Genomic DNA, 17176 nt, shown 5'->3' with positions numbered 1-17176 from the left:
TGATTCATACAATATGGAGTTCATTTTCTTCATCAAAACAAATAGCAAAAACTGTTGTTGTTTTTTTGGAGGGGAGGAATAAATTGATGGTGCTTTGTGCAATTAATCTCAATGGATAACGGAGAAGCTGATTTAAGCACTTAATCACAAACGTAATTTATAAATCAAGGTACCACTGTATGGATTCTCGCTATTGAAAAGCAAATATTCTCCTGTGACCTGTCAACTTCCTGTTTAGCACGTGAGAAAACCCATTTGTCTCTTTTTCCCCCCCCCTACTTTCCATTCTTCCCCCGATTGGACTTCAACCTTCACCTAGTAACAGCTAGAAGGTCATTTGTAGTGTTGAAACGTCCCCTTGTGGTGATATAGAGTCACTGTCAGCTATGTTGTCATTGCAGATCCTCAGAGTCGCAGTACCTCCCCGCGTAGCCAACGAACTGGGTGAGCAGCACTCCTTTGTGCAAATTTTGTTTTTTGTGGCTCATATCACATGTGACGTGCCCTCGCCCCACCACCAACAGACCGGACGCGCCCGGACATGCTGTCGGAAGACATCCTAAGACGCTATGCCTACGAGGTCCAACTGGAGCAGGCGGGTGAGGTGGCCAAGCAGCTGGAGGACTTCCGCAAAAAGCGCAAGATGGGGATGACGCCCAACGAGACAGAGCTGATCGACGTGGAGAGCCACTACCCCACCGACCGCATCCCCATGGAGATGAAGGAGAAGTCGGTCGCCGAGAACCTGCTGGATAAGATGTCCGAGACGCAGTGAGTGTCCCTCCAATCCGTCCAGACCTTTTCCTCCAAAAAACAAACTCCCAAAAATGTGGTGTGAATTTAATTTTTATTCTATATATTTATGCACCTCATGTTGTGTTATAATAGTAAGTTAATGGCCATTATGCTGCTCTTTCTGTTGTACCCACCTCAGCCACCTGAGGGCAGTATAATACCAATGGACATATCACTGTCAATTCCTCTCATCTCGTCAGTACGGCACTAAAATTAATTAGCAGAGGACAAAGACTATTAGTTTTCGTTACACCACTCGTGTTGTTGCTCTTTTCCTGTTCAGTACGTTACTGAAAGGGTTGTAGCACTACAACATAGATGCCTTTTTCTTTTTTTTTTCTTTTTTTTTATCAAATTGTTCACTTTCTGCTGACATAGTTGAGTTGCGTTCACCACCCCTAAGTCTGTGCTTGCAAGTCAAAGCAAAAAATGGCACTTGCTCGTGGGGTTCTGATTGGTACTAACAAGCCTGCTTTCATTTTTAAAACAAACATCTCAAACAAAGCCACAAGTTAAAGTCCAGACTTTGCCTTAATCTCTCAAACTTTTGTACCACAATAAGCAGGTCACATGATTAGCATTATGAGATGTGTTAACAGCGGATTTAAGACTGTTTGGGGAGTGGAATGGGCCGCGAGCGGTGCCACGCTGGCAGGAAGGCTCTGGAGCTGGCATGCAGCCAGCTGGGAGCCAGCGCTGGCTGCTCACCCTTTGCAAACGGGCATTACGCTCAAAAGAGATAAGTCTGAAAAAGTGAAGGAATGATATCAGGGCATAGATATGTCACTTTTTTCTCAATAACATAAAACTCACTCTTTGCAAACCGGCATTACGCTAAAAACGAATAAAATCTGAAAAAGTGAAGGAATGATATCAGGGCATAGATATGTCACTTTTTTCTCAAAAATATAAAACTAACCCTTTGCAAACCGGCATTACGCTTAAAAGGGATCAAATCTGACAAAGTGAAGGAACGATATCAGGGCATAGATGTCACTTTTTTCTCAAAAACATGAAACAAGTTTGTTTGATTCCTTTGATATGGTCCTAATTTGCCTTTGTAACAAAAAATACAAATACATGGATGGCCCACCTCATCATACTTGGGCACCGGGCCAAAATAATTGTCTCATGTAACAAGTGCATCTGTATTGGCTGGCACGCTTGCACGCGCCCCCCCCCCCCCCCCCCTGACAAAAAACAGCGTTTGCGCAGGGAAGTCCCAAGAAAGCCCCCCCTCCCCTTCCTCTTTGGAGTTGACAACAAGGCGCAAGTGTCGTGTTTCCGCTGTCTTGCCTGCGGGTTGCATCAGACAGACAAAAATGCTTAAATAGCCTTTGCGCTCACGCCGCAGCATTCCGAGCTTGCAGGACGCAGGACACATCGACTTCACTCAACTTTTGCTTGACTGAAAATTTAGCTGACTTTGAAGTTACTTTTTTGCATTCAGATTACAGTGCAGCTTTGCATGCGTTGCTCACTTTTTTTGTGTATTTTTTTGGTTCCTTTTTTTTGTCTTCTTTTTGAAATTAGAATATGTTCAATAGCTTGATTTTTGAACAAAACAACACGACGGTTGGCTTTAATTTAGATCACAACAAACGCGGTCGCTTTAGGTTCCACCGGCCCAAAAGGCACAATTTGTTGCTCGTAAACAGTCGCGCACGTGAGCGCAAACATGCTACTTAAGAGAAAGAGGTCAGTCTGCTTCAAAAAAAAAAAAAAAAAAATTTCCTCAACGACTGACGGTATTTCCTTCTCTTTTCAGACCAACCATCGTCTTGGATGAAGAGAAATGGTGAGTTGAACATGTTTCTCAGGAACTTGATTATTGTCTTTGACGGATGATTTGCATGGTGTTCTTAAACTTGGATGAGGTCAAAGTGAAGCTTAAACAAGTCGTTGCTTGTTAGCCATGTTCATTCGTGCGACATTCTCTGCCAGACAAAAGTGACTTTAGTGTTCATGACCACATCCAATTTCTCCTCCAGTTGCATAATTTTGTCTCCTGCTCGTTTGACTCCCCCAGGCCCGTTTTTGAGGAACGTCATCAGCGCCCAGTGATCCAATGACACAATGAGCAGATGTGTGCACACAAAGGAGACTTTCTCCTCTCGTGACTTGTTTTGCGATTCAAACCAGTTAAACACGTGTGACGTGCTTTAGGCAAAATAATCCAGAATTGTAAAAATCTTCAAATCAGATTAAAATAGATTTTATATTTCGAAGAAGGCCATCACACGGATAAGCACCTAATAGATGGCTGCTACCTTGGCAAATGGCACAAATTTGCCAAATGAGATGAGTCCATCCATCCTTCCGGATCTGATGTTGAGTGCTTTCAATGTCTGTTTTGTAGCCAGTCCATCTTTTCGGCAGTGGCCTACTTTATGAAGCACCTTGGAGTAAAAACCAGGGCAGTGGACAGCAAGAAGTCCCGAGGGGGCTTCTTCCGCAGTAAGCTGGTCAAGGTAAAAGCGAGTGGACGGAACTGTTGTTGTGACCCTGCTCTTCCTTCATATGGTATCCTCCTTTGTCAGAACAAGAAGGACGAGTCCACCAAGACCAAGCCCAGGGGCGGCTTCCCAGGGATCCCAAGCTGGATCGCCGGCAACCGTATGTAATAGCGATTCGGCTTGTGGCACCGCTCGCCGACCGTTCCGATCCGTCAATGACCGTTTCTCTCCTGTTACAGCTGAGGTCAAACCTAAAACAGAAGCCGAAGGTACAAGTCATCCGAGCGCTCGCTTCCACTGCACCGCCTTATTTGTGAACAGTGAACCCCCTTTTAGCGTGTTAGACACAGAACCCTACTAATAACCCCCCCTGCACCCAGGCATGTTTGCATGTCCCAATCACACAACGAGGTTTTGTACTCTTGAGTACTTGCTTGCTTGGTTGTAGGTTGAGTTGTGCACCCCCAGACCGGACTAACCGAACCACGCCCCTCCCCCAATCCGGTGTACCAATTTTTACTAAACAGAGTGCATGTCGGTGGTTTTGTGTTTCCCCGCCACTTCGTTCAAATATCTTAACTTGGCCCTCTTCTGCTGTTTTCTAGCGGACAGGGAGAAAGGGAGTCAGGAGCGTAGAGGTCCAACACCCCCCCGAGGATCCTTTGTCGACTCGACCGCGCCCCCCCTCCCCGGCAGGAAGTCCGGCTCCGGAGGCGGAGGCTCCGGCCCTCTTCCTTTGGTGGAGATCACGGACGGGTCGGGCAACAATGCCAGCCTGAGCAACAGCCACGAGGCCCTGCACTCTGATGGTACGTGCGTGTGGCCGCTTTGGTGAAGCAGCGTGTGGCTCAGGATCCCAAACTTGTTCCAGGCCTCTCCAGCAATCGTCTGGAGCCGCTCAACTTGTCGGAATGGGTCGACGTGTCCCCCGTGGGGCCGGGGTGCTCGCTGAGTGTCGGGGAGCCCTTCTTGGTGGGCGACGTTCCCGCGGAGGACAACCCGGAGAAGGACTGGTGAGGACGCGAGGCAAATTCAACTGGCGTCTGTCGTCAGCCAAAGTCAAGCAATGCGCGGCGGTCCTCGGGCCGACGATGTCTCGTCCCTGCTGTGTGCTCGCTTTGTGCCACGTCGCCCCGCCTCCCTTCCGCTGTCGAAAAAGCCAAGCTCGCATTGGTGTCCCTTGCAACCTTTCCTCTCCTTTCTTCATTCCTCTTGTCCTGTCCTAATGTTTGAGCGAGCACTTTTGTTGCCTTCTTGGCGATTTAGTGCAGAAGTGTCTTTGTTAAGCGTCTTTAGGTCTTTGAAAAGCGCTTTATAAATTGAATTAATTATTATTAAGTGTGTCAACAATTTGGTTCTCAGCTTTGGACTCAAATTAGGGATGACTTGATTTCAGGCGCAGATGTTTGTTTCTTGCTCCTTGTATAGTGCAACTTGTTAAGTCAAACCAAGTCCATCTTTTTACATTCAGGCCCGCATGACGAAATGGGAAAATTTGGCCACCAGTCAAAATAATGCTGCTTTTCAGCCGTACGTTATTTCTATAAGAGGCAAAGTATGAAAAGAATTTTTGTGTGGTCGCCTGCCTCTTTTGTCTGCACGTCTGGGCGCGCGCAGCCCCGTCGATGCTCGTCTCTGTCACGTGTGCATTTGCGTGTGGCGCCAGCAAGCCGTGTTTGCAGCCAAAAGTCTCAGAGTTGCAAGTGTGCATAGCTTAGGTGTTAACCTTGTGCTGTCCCGTGTTTTCACAGGCGCAAGACAAGGTGGGCGCCTTCTCGGACACTGCTACACATGCACGCACACACACACACACACACACACACACACAGAGTAGCACAAGTTAAGTATCGTTTTCTTGGAATTAACTTGACTGTTGGATCCAACTGGAGAATGGTTCGCTCATTTATGTAAAGTTTTATTTTTTGCACTTGCATTTTGCATGCTCTGTGGAACTAAATTGCCACTCAACAAGATTGGGATATTGGCTTCAACGTATCACATCCACTGAAAAGCATTGAGATTAAAAAAAAAAAAATGTATCCCTCAAATATCTGATATTTTTTTAAATAAAATGTTTTCGATTTTCGGTATCAAAAAGTGATAGTTAAACAAGGAGGTCATAATTCTTCAAATATTTCAGAAATATTAGTTTAGGAATTCTGTGTGCCCTGCGATTGGCTGGCAACAGGTTCAGGGTGTCCCCCGCCTACTGGCCGATGACTGCTGGGATAGGCTCCACCACGCCCGCAACCCCCGTGGGGACAAGCTTTATAGAAATTGGATGGACAGATAGATAGTTTAGGAATCATGGGATGAAAACAGAATAATTAAATTGTTCTTGTAATTTTCCTGTTTTATTTTTCTGATGCTTTGTGCAGTCATAGAACGAAAAGCAGAAAAGGGAATTTTTAATGAACATTCTGTGATGGATGGATGAAAGTTTGACAGTCAGTTAGCGAAGCATGAGTTTCATTGGCCAATATGAAACCTGGACTGAACGTGTCATTTTCTAACATGCCTGTTTTTCGTTTCTCTGTCGTTCCTTACGTCTGTCCACTACGTCACTTTTCTGCTGTCTCTGAACTCTTTGCCTGTATTTTCTTTCTCCCGTCCACATTTTACTGTCATCGTTCCCCGTCTTATCCCCTCCCTGTCCACTTGCGTCCCCTGCCTCCCTCCCCCTCTCACCTCGAACCGACAGTAAGAAGGTGGCACGTAGCGAGAGCGCGCGCGTGCACCGCCAGCTGTCACGGCGCCGCGGCTCATCCCGGGCCAAACAGTTGCGCTCTCGTAGCGACGTGGACCTGCAGCCGCCGTCCGCTGGCCCCCATTTGTAAGAGTGCACAGCAGGGATGGACACGAACCTGCGTTCAAATAAGTATCATTTGCTCCGCCGACAATGCTAAACTCTGACTTAGCATTTGTAGCTGAAATGTTCTGTGGACATTTTTAGTATGAATTTATCAATCATAAATTTTCGATTTAGTTTTGTCAATGAAACATGGAGAAGGGGCAGTTGACGAGTGTACTGCAACTATGTGACTTTCAATAAGTTTTTGTGCCAGCAGCGAAGGAGCGGCGACGGCTGTTTCGGATGGCTCAAGCTCGTCGCCTGCCAGCCCCGCCCCTCAGCCGGAGGAGATGGAGCCGCGCCTCCTGGAGTTCGAGCAGGATCCTCCCAACTGGAGGGAGCTGGCCTTGCCAGAAGCACTCTCCGGCCTCAGCAAGAAGGAGACCAAGAGGCAAGAGGTCATCAACGGTGAGAACGGGACGCAAACCTGGTTTGGGGAGCCCCTTAGTTTTTTACCATTTTCCCATTTCTGGATTTATTTCTTCCCTGTAGAATTGTTCGCCACGGAGCACGCCCACGTGCGCATGCTGAGCGTCCTCCAGATGATCTTCTCCAAGCCTCTGGAGCGAGAGGAGCTCCTCAGCGCCACCGAGCTGGCCGCCATCTTCCCGAACCTGGACGAGATTATCGAAATGCACTGTGAGTGTTTGTTGGGAGTGCATTTGGAGAGGAAGTAGAAGAAGTAAAAGGTGGCAATAAAGCGTTCTGTCTCGTCTGTCCAGATCACTTCTATGAGAACCTGAAGAAACTTCGTCAGGAGGACAGCTTTATCGTCAAATCCATCAGCACGACTGTCCTCAACAGAGTAAGAACTTGCTTTTTATTTTGTGCCCTCCCTCCAATCTTTTATTTAATTTTACATGCAGCCGTCGTCGATCAAAAAGTGCTCAAATATTGGAGGACTATGTTTTTCGATAGACAGTAAATAATTGTTTTATATTCCTGGTTGATAATATATACGCGGTTCTCGAGTGTGTATTTTTGTCCAACATTTTTTCGTGCCGAAGCAGAATTTGACTGTACATTTGACTGTTTTGCATATTTTTTTAAATTTCATTGATTTCTATGCCTTTCAGTTTGAGGGCACAGAAGGGGAATGGTTCCAGAAGCTGACAGCCCGCTTCTGCAGTCACCAATCGTGGGCTCTGGACCAGATCAAGAGCAGGCAGAAGAAGGAGGCTCGTTTCAACGCCTTCATTCAGGTGGGCGCACTTGAGTAACGATGGCCATCTTGGCGGTAAGACTAAAGCACGCTGATGTGACGACAGGAGGCGGAGAGCAGGCCGCAATGTCGGAGGCTGCAGCTGAAGGACATCATTCCCATCGAGATGCAGAGGCTCACCAAGTATCCGCTGCTACTGGAAAACATCGCCAAGAACACAGGTGAACACTACTGAATTACTTGTCATATATTTTAACAAATCACATCATTGTATGAAAGTCTGCTAGCTTATTTGAACATAAATGTTGGAGCAAGATACTTAGACTGGAAATGGAACAATACTCGCAGATTGGAAATGGAACAATACTCGCAGGCAGATACTATTTACCCCCTATCAAAGTGTATTATATCTGCTTCTTCACTGCTCTCTAGTGGCCAAAGTGCCATTGATGTCAAATGGAATCAGCATGCATAAACGCTGTGCGGTTATACAGAGTAAAATACTTTTACTTAAGCCTTAAGTCAAGTTCCTCGAACCTTACATATCATGTTTATAAATTCTTCAATTTTTCTCATTCAGTTGTGGTCTATATAAAGTGGTGATGCTCTTGTCTGAATTCCTCATTTTGATAGCATCACAGGTCCCTCGTACTTGTTCTGAGGTGCGGCTCAGAGCAAGGCGTTTTGGCGGTCTCTTTGAATGCAAATGTGATACTTCACACCCCACTTCCTCTAGGCCGGAAGATGTGCGCCTCTCTTTCCAGTCAGACATATTTGTAGTTTTTTAGCCCAGGTAGAGTTTATTGGCGCTGCAAACTTTTTAATTGCTTAAAAGATGTCAACGGCAGAAGACTTGTCCATACCACCATACACTTAACAAAATAAATCCCCTCACAATATTTATGAACATGTCTTGTAAGCAAACACTGTAGTCAAGCTAAGAAGTAAGCTAGTGCTAGCGTTAGCGAGAAGCTAACCAATGCAATTAGCACATTATTGTGTTCCCCAAAAATAAAACAGCACCTCCGATGCAATTCATCTGATACAACTACTCAAAATACACTCACAATAATTAAATACACAGCGCACAACACTAAAATCAAAGACCGATGCTAATGCTATGAAAACGAGGGCATCTTAGACACGCAATAATATGAACGTGAAATACAGTGTATTATTTTTGTGTCATCTCAAGCTTACTGCTTTACTGAATCCGTCGTTTCCATAGATTGAAGGAACTGAAGCATCAACCATCTTTCGGCGAATCCTTCTCTTTACCGACAAAAGATTTCTGAAACACTCGTCCTTGAACAAGCAGGACTTTGGCCACAGATGTGGGAACACTGCTTGAATTTTTCCCACAGATGTGGGAACAATGCTTGAATTTGACCAGGCACTTCTTTGAGGTTCTGATGCTGAGGGACGGTGCGATGAGTTGTGTGGATTGATGCATTCAACAACGGAACATCGCCACTTCGGCATTCTTGAGTTGCCTGGACTACAAAGGTCTCTCTGAATACTAAAAATGGCGGATTTGCGAAACCGTTTTGCCACACCCATTACCCTGTTTGGTGGTCCCGCTCCAAAGGATGTGACGTGATAGACAAAAATATGTAAAAGAAAATGGAGAAAACTGAACGGAGTCAAAAACAGATCATAAAAGTATCTCTGCAACACTTGGAGGGATAGAATACCCTTTTCTATAATCTTGGAGATTCCAAGTGCACAATAAAATGAATATTAAAGCAAAAAAAGTGGATTTTCCATGTTATGTCTCCTTTAAGAGTGCATTTGTGTTAGTTTGAGTCAATTTGAAACGATCATATGCATGGCAGAGGATCCCGGCGAAAAGGAGCGCATCCAGCAGAGCGCCGAGTGCTGCCGAAAGATCCTCAACCATGTCAACGAGGAGGTCAAAGTGATGGAGAACCTTTTGGTGAGAAAGGAAACGCCGCTGTGACTGACTCGCTCATTCCGATTGGCAGGAAGTCTAATTTCTTCTGTTCTCGCAGACCCTCAAGGACTACCAGCGGCGATTGGACACGTCAGGTCTCAAGCCCAGCAACGAGCTCTATACCGAATATAAGGTACGCCGCAATGGGGGAAAACAGCAAATGATGAAAACTGAAAAACTATGGAAACCATTTATTGTGTGTCTACTTGCAGCTTTCTTCTTCATTCTTCTTCTTTTATTTTTTTAATTAGAACATCGACCTGACCCAAAAGAAGATGCTGTATGAAGGCCCCCTCACTTGGAAGGTCACCAAGGAGAAGGCTGTGGGTAAGTAACACACAGGGGAGGGGGGGGGGAATCTCACCTAAGGCCCATGAGCGAAAAGCACATGATGGTGGTGTGTCCCCACCAGAGGTGCAGTGCGTGCTTCTGGGCGACCTGCTGGTGCTGCTGCAGAGACAGGACGACAAAATGGTGCTCAAGTGCCAGAGCAAGAGCACCATTGCAGTGCAGGAGGGCAAGCAGATGCTCAGCCCCATCATCAAACTCGACTCGGTCTTCCTGCGCGAGGTGGCCACAGGTCAGTCGCACACTCGCACGGACGAAGCAGGAAAAGAAAGCAATAACAATCACCACATTTTGGGTAAAATGAAAACAGCAAACAAATTTGACAATGTTTGCAAATAAACAGAATTTTTTTTAAGCCAGGAAAATCTAGCCTGGTGACGGTGCTTGGTTCATTTTTCAGATTTAAAGGCCTTCTACGTGATCTTCACCTGGGACAGCGGCGCGCAGATCTACGAGCTGGTGGCGCAGTCCGTGGGCGAGAGGAAACTGTGAGTGCCGCTTGACGGGCTGACAAATTGTTGCTCGCCGTCGTTTTTCAAGACGTAATTGTCTCTTTTGTTACCTTTTTGAGGCTGCTCAGGCTTCTTGTCTAAGGCAAGTTCTAAAATGTGCATGCGTGCATGCAGGTGGACAAACGTGATCAAGCAAGCAGTAGATGATCTGAAGAAAAGTGGCGCTCCCATGAGGATCCCCCTCTCTCCTGGAAGCGGAGCCACCTTCGGTCCTTCTGGGTGAGTGTGTGTGCGCCTTGTCTGCCTTGCTATGGATTGGGGGGAGCAATTGCAAGCTTTGCTCATATGTTACGTGTTTCTCCTTTTGTGATTATGTCCATTTGTGTGTCACATTGTGTGTGTGTCAGGCTGAGCGCCCCTCAAAGCCCCACGGAGAATGGCGCTTTGAAGAGCAGCGGGGGTGAGGAGCTCGCTCATTAGCATTGTTAGTTTATTGCCTCCTAGCCAAAACGGCGTCCGTGTGCAGATCACGATAAGGACAGCTTGAGCGACGACAAATCGTCCGATCCCCGCCACTCTCTGATCGACTTCCTGTCTGACAAAGGCTTCGACCTCCTGGGACACTCCAACAGTGAACAGGAGAAGATGGCCGCCAGCGCCCTGGATGAAGGTGAAACGCCATCCTCCGGCGCAGGCCGTGGTCATCGCTTAACGAGCCCCCCCCTTTCCGTTCTCGTAGTCATGCTGCTGAAGAGGCTGCTGGTCGGGAGCATCAGCCTGTCTGAGGACGGCGAAAATGGGGAAGAGCCCAGCTATGAAATGGACATCTGTCAATCAACAGGTGCTCGTTGGTGTCCGCAGATACAAGTTTGATGCTTTCCAAAGTGTGCACATTTCGAGCACCGTCACTTGCCTGCCGTTAATTGATCCTCGGCTTGCTTAGAAGAAGGCCCGCTGACTGAAGAGAAGGAAGTTCTTGACGCTAAAGGAGACGGGGAGAGCCTCCCCTCGGAGACGGCCAGACTGGTGTTGCCCCCGCAGAGGATGGAGCAAGTGTGCCGGAGGCTCGTCAGACTGGAGCGGCAAATCAAGATGCTCCAGGTGACTAGAGAAGCAAAATGGAGAAAAACATGCAAGGTGGAGTTTGTTACACAAGATGCTCTTTGTGTCTCGTAGACTGTTGAAGAGGAACATCACAGGCTGCAGGAGGCTTTATCCAAGTTCTCCTTGGAAGGCGGCCACTTTGCCTAAGACGTCAGCTGCTGGCCATAAGGTGAGACATTGCACAATTCCCCGAGAATTGTGCGTTTGAATTGTTCTCGAGAGATATTGTGCTCTGTAACTACTACGATTGCTTGAAGTGAAGCTTTAAATGAATCCTTGTCTCTTTTTCTGTTTAGACTTTTTTTTTAACTGGTGCTGGTTTGGAGTGAGAGAGGCTTTTGGATAAATGTCCGCAAGCCTTCCCTTCGCTCGGACGGGTCCTGGATATTTACTGGAGGATGAACAAGGGGAGGAAAATGACTTTTGCGGCCAGTGCTGTGGGATGCGTGCGGTTGTCTCAGCTCCGAGGTGGCGCTGCGGAGCATTATGTGGCACCGCATACTGTCACGTAGCATCGTGTTAGTTAGCGCGGCCTCATGTTGAATTGCGCGTGACCTCGCTGCAGAATGCGACGTTGCGCATCGCGTCAAGCTACCTGGCGTAATGTTGCGTAGCGCTGCCTTGATTATACAAAGAAAGGATTTGAACGAACCAAAAAAAAGGCTTCTTTTGAGTGCGTATTTGCAGAGAGGTGCCAAAAACAAAAGCAACACAATCAACACTTTTTGCTGCCTACTAAAAAGTGCTCTTCCACATACATACACCGCTGAACGAATCAAGTCCCCCCACCCCCAAAAAAACACAAAGTTGCCTTAGGAAGCCATTGTAAAGCACCGCATGGTGTTATTCATTTGCCAAAGTACAACGGAAATGCACATCTTTTATTCTAATAGTTGAACATGTGTGAGGTTGTAAATTTTCTGGAGGCTTCTTACCGTATCAGACATTTTTGTCTTTAGGAATAGGATCGGCCAACGAGCTGTTAATAATGGAGATTTTGTTTGTGTTGACTGTTATTTATTCCTTTTTGGGACGCAAGGCAGCGCTGGGCCAGACCGGGAGCATAAACGTAGACGTGAAAGCCAAGGTAGAATGTAGAACAAGTGCGACAGTTTGGTTAGCGCGAACAAGATGTAAGTCGACGATTATTGTCCTAATAACAACGGAAAATGTCAAAGTAGGGTAGGAAAGTCTAATAAATAATGTACTTTCTCAAATAGTGCCCACCACTATTTGGAGGAGCAGGCAAAGTACACAAAGGAAAAACTGGGGCCTAGCGCTGCTACCGTTGCAGATTAGGTAAATCCATAACAGCATTTGCGTTGATGACAGTATATTTATAGATTAGGCCGTGCATGACCAAAAATGACTCTCTATTTTACGCTAAATGAATGGGGAGAGTGAGTACGTTTTGCCTGGCAGCCAGTCAAAAGGCTCACTAAAAACACAGCCTTAAACAAAACATTTCAAAAGTCTGCGTGGCGTTATGTCGCCTAGCGATGCCGCACAGCGTTCCCACCAGGCAGCGTACGTGACTTCTTAGCGCTGCGTTACATTATTAGCGTTAGCTCACGAAACATTAACTGCCTTTGCGAATTGACCAGTGTCGCCGAACATTTTATTGCATTGCGCTTGTTAAAGAAATGAGCCGCAAGTCCAAAAAAATACAGCAGCCAGGAGCCCTTTTTTAATGTGTGTAGTTGCAGAAGGGTGCTCAGTCTAAACTCTGTTTTGGCAGGAAACAGCAGCGCTTGGTAGGCCATGGATTGAAATCCAATGCAACAAAATGGACACTCGAGTCGGAAAATGTTCTGAACGTTCTTATTGTATTAGATGGGGGGCCTTCACGTAATAATCTCTGCTCTGAGTACCATGTTGGAATTGGCCAAATGATGACAATTTAGCACTAGCAGCTTGTATCATATTTGCTGAATGTACCATAGGTTTTTCTCTTATACGCAATGACTATGCAAGAAGTATACTGTGTATTTTGGGTTTTGATTTTACTGAGGCTGTTGAAATGATGTACACTTCAAGGAAAACAAATGTGGTACGTTGTTGTTTTATAATAAATTGGGGAAATAAATATCTCTCCTTTTTTATTTGTTTCATACCAATCACTAGAAGTCAGCATGAGTTTGTTCTTCCATGACTCAGCAAATAAAGATTTGTTTTCAACAAAGTTGGAGTTGGCACGGCATGTCCCAAATTAACATTTTAACCCCAAAGGTTGTTAGCATGATAGCTGTGTATTTCCATTCTGATTCCTGTTTGACTCAGTGCAGCTGTGACATTTATGCAAATACGACAGTGGTCATTGAAGCGTAAATCCTCACAGAACAACAAGCTAGTACGTCGTTGTGCGGGGACTTTTAAATCATCCAAGATCTTCCATAAGAATGATGGCTTCAGTAGGCAGCATTTTTCTGATCACCTGCATGACAGGTAAGTCTGATGATCACTTTGTTAAAATGTTTTGAAAGAAAAAAAAAAAGGGTGGCCTTGATTAAATTTGAAGGTCGAACAATCATATATATACATATATATATATATATATATATATATATATATATATATATATATATACATGTATATATATATATATATATATAAAAAAATTTGCAAAATTGTACATTTATTTTCTATTTTCTTTACAATATTGTTTATTCAGCCTTTTGTGACGTGCTGTGGGGAAGTCCCTTGAGCCCCAACAGTATATATGGCAGTGCAGGGCACATTAGTCACTTGATCAATTTCTGAAATATTTGTTGTTTGGGTTGTAAAACATGATTGCATTCCCATCATTTACTTACATTAAATAATTGGATACATCATTGTAAATTCATTATCTGTTTTGAAAGCCAAATGTGGCTCTTGATATTGTCCTACCTTTAATATACTGTGTGGGTGGTTACATTATTTATAGATATTATCTTCAGTGTTATTCTTTAGTATTATTAGTACACTTTTTTTTTCTTTTTTTTTTTTTACACTTCTTTTTTCTTTTTTTTTTTTTTATATATAGCATCTCTGAATTCACGACCTTTTTGCGGATTTATTAATGTTCAGTGTGCCTCCTATGTGTAGTGGTTTGCACGGGGCTGAAGGTAGACCGGCCTTGGCTGAGGGTCCAGCTGTCTCACCGGGCCGTGCTGGAGTGCTGCTACCGGACCGGCGCTGTCAACCACCAAACCACTTGGTTCGTGCACGGCCAGCCCACCAACGGCACCGCCATCCCAGTTCCAGTCTTCATGTCAGACCGAGTGAGCTTGGGCTACAGAACGCATGCTGAGGTCACCTGCGGGACCCTCACCTTTGGTGAGGTGAAGGTGACCGACGTGGGCCTGTACAGATGTTGGTTCAACAACTCTGGCGTCCTCACACCCGGCACCTACCTGCAGGTCTACGGTAAGTAAGCAGAAAACGTGGTCTTCTTTTGGATTTGGGGGTTTTGACAGTATACCTGCTTTCTGTAATGCCCTGGCACCAATGCACCTTTCAGCCTTTTCTGGGAAGCCATTTTGAGACTTTAGTATACCAACTGTTAGCATGTTAGCATTGAAGCCATCTCTGAGTAAGGTGAATTACACACATACACGCACGCACGCACGCACACACACACACACACACACACACACACACACACACACACAAAGCAGTGCTAACCCCTTGTAAGACGCAAATCCTGTTACTCTGCATTGTCGCGTCAGTGTTAGCATCCGTATTTGCTTGTCTTGCTAATCCATATTCTGGTCATTTGCGCAAAGTCTGCACATGTACAAGGCATTCTCACGGTGGAAAATGCAGCTTTTGGTCCTAATCTGATTAGCTGCTGATGTGAAACTACCTGTGGGGGGATTACGCCATAACGTCCCTTACCTAACAGTCCGATTATCCATTCATGCAGTTCATATTGTAGACTTTAGTTTGCCACTCCAAATAGTTCACTTGCGTAATCAACAAATTTGAAGTCCAAGTCTTTTAGCCCGTTTCCCATGACACTGGTGGTGTTTTTGTTCTCATGCCATTTTTCGTGTCGCTGTTCTGACGAAACAGCACCGATACAGAATACGAACATAAGGTTGAGCAGCATTTTCTGGTTTCTTCAAATTCAGCGTTCTCTATGAAATACGCTGACATGAAATAACGGTACAAAGTTGACCCATAGACTAAAAATTTGCCCCATGTGTTTTTGTGTGCATGCAGAGCCGCTGAAGAAAACGATAAACCTCACAGAGAAGACTAAGAACAGCATCCTGATGGCCGAAGGAATCTTACTTCTTCTGTGCCTCCTGGTGCCTTCGGCCTCGCTCTTCTGCAAGGTCGGATTTCTTATGAATTTTCAGCACAACATAACGCAATTCTCAACAGACTAAGCAATTTTGCATTTTTACTAGGGGTGTAACGATTCATCGATACACATTGATTAATCGATATAAGGCTCTACCATTTATTTATTTGCATCGATGCTAAACGTAAACATCGATTTATATCGCCGTGTTTGACCTCGGACATTAGACGCGACTTTATTTTGAAATCCAGTTCATTCTTGCTTGGTTCCTCTTTCCGGGAACAGTGAGCGGCGTGTTGTGTTGTGAGCAGAGCAGGCACGTGAAAGGGGAGTCGACAACTAGTACGCGGCTCCTGGGCTGGTGCTATGATAAAATAAGCACTTTGTATACTACAATACTCTTGTAATTTCCCAAATAAAGAGTTTGCAGTACCTTGTTGATTTTGCGTATGAATTGTTATAAATCAGGAGATTGTTCTATATTTTTTATTTAAAAAAAAAAATATATGTATCGATTGTAGAGCACTATATCGTGATGTATCGTGAATGAATCACAGCAGGGTTTAAGATATCGGCAAATATCGTATCGTGGGTCTTTCTATCGATATGATATCGTATCGTGCCAAAAAACGCGATTTACACCCCTAATTTTTACCCTTTTCCCAGGCCAAGCAACTCCATGAACTGCAGCGGAAGGCAAAGAGGGAAGAGGAGAACATTTATCAGGTGGGGAAAGACAACTAGTGGAAGAGTCATTTGCACTAGTTGTTTTTTGTAGCGTCACTGGTGATGTTAGGTCATTTTCAACAAGCTGAAAAATCCATTTGCAATAAACAATGAATATTTAGCCGCATGTCATATTATACAATAACAGTAAATATTAAGCCACATGTCAACTTAAAGTCTTGGTGCTTTCCAAATATGTAGTATATATATTTGTCAGTATTTGTCAGATTGATGAATACTAGATGTTAACTTTCATCCCCAGGGCCTCAATCTGGATGACTGTGACAAGGCAGCAAACCTCTACCAGGATCTGGTTGCCAACATTCGGGAGGAAATCCAGCTGGAAAACCCATGAATGGAACGGAAGAAACGAAGGGGGGGGGGGGGGCTTATAGGGGCGGGCTATTTTGCAGAGTGGGGTCTTTGTTTCCACTGTGTGTGCAATAAGATTGGTCAATGTATTCATTGCTTTTTGTAGCTAATATGGTGCTTAATCTTCTTTTCTGGTTTGTGTGTATTTTTAACCTTTAAAAGTCAACTTACTTGCCAAGTGCACAGAATTAGCAGGGCACAGGGACTTTAGATCATTCAATGATTCAACAAGTGATTATATCTTGTGAACATTTGAGGGGGTTCTAGGCTTTTTGTTGCTGTTTCCATGAGGTTTTTATTAAATTTGTTTTACAATTTTAAATTTTATTTTAAGATGGTAAATCGGTTTCTCACTTTTTTCTTAATAAATCTCAGTGTTTTCCCCAGTGTTTTTGTATTTCCAATTATTTTGAATAAGGTAATTTTTGTATTAAAGGAATCATGTTTTCCTTGTGTGTATATACGTTTAGTGTTAATATCCATTATGCTCCGTGACACTAGGGACTAGTAGGGGTGTGAATCGCGGGTTTTGTTACGATACGATATCATATCGATACAAAGAAAGACGAGACGATATTTGCCGATATCTTAAACCTTGCTGTGATTCATTCACGATACATCACGATATAGTGCTCTAACATCGATACATATATATATACAATCTC

At 44.8% G+C, this 17176-nt stretch overlaps 2 protein-coding genes across 7 annotated transcripts in view; both read left to right on the top strand.

The window, feature by feature from the left end:
• arhgef1b (Rho guanine nucleotide exchange factor (GEF) 1b) overlaps nucleotides 1-13208 on the top strand; it is a 35438-nt gene extending 22230 nt beyond the window's left edge. Inside the window, exons 4-30 of one of the 6 annotated variants that reach the window (XM_061288403.1) lie at nucleotides 402-444; nucleotides 525-771; nucleotides 2564-2593; nucleotides 3155-3266; nucleotides 3336-3411; nucleotides 3491-3520; nucleotides 3857-4060; nucleotides 4123-4264; nucleotides 5003-5014; nucleotides 5953-6084; nucleotides 6320-6510; nucleotides 6595-6741; nucleotides 6825-6907; nucleotides 7179-7304; nucleotides 7371-7485; nucleotides 9100-9200; nucleotides 9277-9351; nucleotides 9470-9545; nucleotides 9631-9798; nucleotides 9967-10054; nucleotides 10193-10297; nucleotides 10426-10478; nucleotides 10545-10688; nucleotides 10758-10859; nucleotides 10965-11119; nucleotides 11195-11291; nucleotides 11419-13208. In XM_061288403.1, coding sequence (XP_061144387.1) covers nucleotides 402-444; nucleotides 525-771; nucleotides 2564-2593; nucleotides 3155-3266; nucleotides 3336-3411; nucleotides 3491-3520; nucleotides 3857-4060; nucleotides 4123-4264; nucleotides 5003-5014; nucleotides 5953-6084; nucleotides 6320-6510; nucleotides 6595-6741; nucleotides 6825-6907; nucleotides 7179-7304; nucleotides 7371-7485; nucleotides 9100-9200; nucleotides 9277-9351; nucleotides 9470-9545; nucleotides 9631-9798; nucleotides 9967-10054; nucleotides 10193-10297; nucleotides 10426-10478; nucleotides 10545-10688; nucleotides 10758-10859; nucleotides 10965-11119; nucleotides 11195-11269 — 2832 coding nt within the window. In that variant the 3' untranslated portion in view covers nucleotides 11270-11291; nucleotides 11419-13208. Of the gene's footprint in view, nucleotides 1-401; nucleotides 445-524; nucleotides 772-2134; nucleotides 2494-2563; nucleotides 2594-3154; nucleotides 3267-3335; nucleotides 3412-3490; nucleotides 3521-3856; nucleotides 4061-4122; nucleotides 4265-5002; nucleotides 5015-5952; nucleotides 6085-6316; nucleotides 6511-6594; nucleotides 6742-6824; nucleotides 6908-7178; nucleotides 7305-7370; nucleotides 7486-9099; nucleotides 9201-9276; nucleotides 9352-9469; nucleotides 9546-9630; nucleotides 9799-9966; nucleotides 10055-10192; nucleotides 10298-10425; nucleotides 10479-10544; nucleotides 10689-10757; nucleotides 10860-10961; nucleotides 11120-11194; nucleotides 11292-11418 lie in introns of those variants that run through there. The other 5 variants (XM_061288402.1, XM_061288404.1, XM_061288407.1 and 2 more) reach the window with 5 other exon arrangements.
• Nucleotides 13209-13352: 144 nt separating this feature from the next.
• Nucleotides 13353-16897, top strand: cd79a (CD79a molecule, immunoglobulin-associated alpha). The gene is made up of 5 exons (XM_061288408.1): nucleotides 13353-13567; nucleotides 14210-14530; nucleotides 15329-15444; nucleotides 16080-16139; nucleotides 16402-16897. The coding sequence occupies exons 1-5, from the start codon at nucleotides 13522-13524 to the stop codon at nucleotides 16492-16494; spliced, it is 636 nt and encodes a 211-aa protein (XP_061144392.1). The 5' UTR covers nucleotides 13353-13521; the 3' UTR covers nucleotides 16495-16897.
• Nucleotides 16898-17176: the final 279 nt, after the last annotated feature.

Source organism: Syngnathus typhle, linkage group LG10, assembly GCF_033458585.1.
Source record: "Syngnathus typhle isolate RoL2023-S1 ecotype Sweden linkage group LG10, RoL_Styp_1.0, whole genome shotgun sequence".
In the NCBI taxonomy this organism is placed as follows: Eukaryota; Metazoa; Chordata; class Actinopteri; order Syngnathiformes; family Syngnathidae; genus Syngnathus; species Syngnathus typhle.
The sequence above is the reverse complement of the archived record's forward strand: the minus strand, read 5'-3'. Positions and strand labels throughout refer to the sequence as shown.

Excerpts from the sequence above, each read along its gene's own strand:
- cd79a (XM_061288408.1), top strand. The coding sequence starts at position 13,522 with ATGATGGCTTCAGTAGGCAGCATTTTTCTGATCACCTGCATGACAG. Across the intron at positions 13,568-14,209 it reads TCTGATCACCTGCATGACAG|TGGTTTGCACGGGGCTGAAG; the intron begins GTAAGTCTGATG and ends TCCTATGTGTAG. Across the intron at positions 16,140-16,401 it reads AAGAGGAGAACATTTATCAG|GGCCTCAATCTGGATGACTG; the intron begins GTGGGGAAAGAC and ends TTTCATCCCCAG.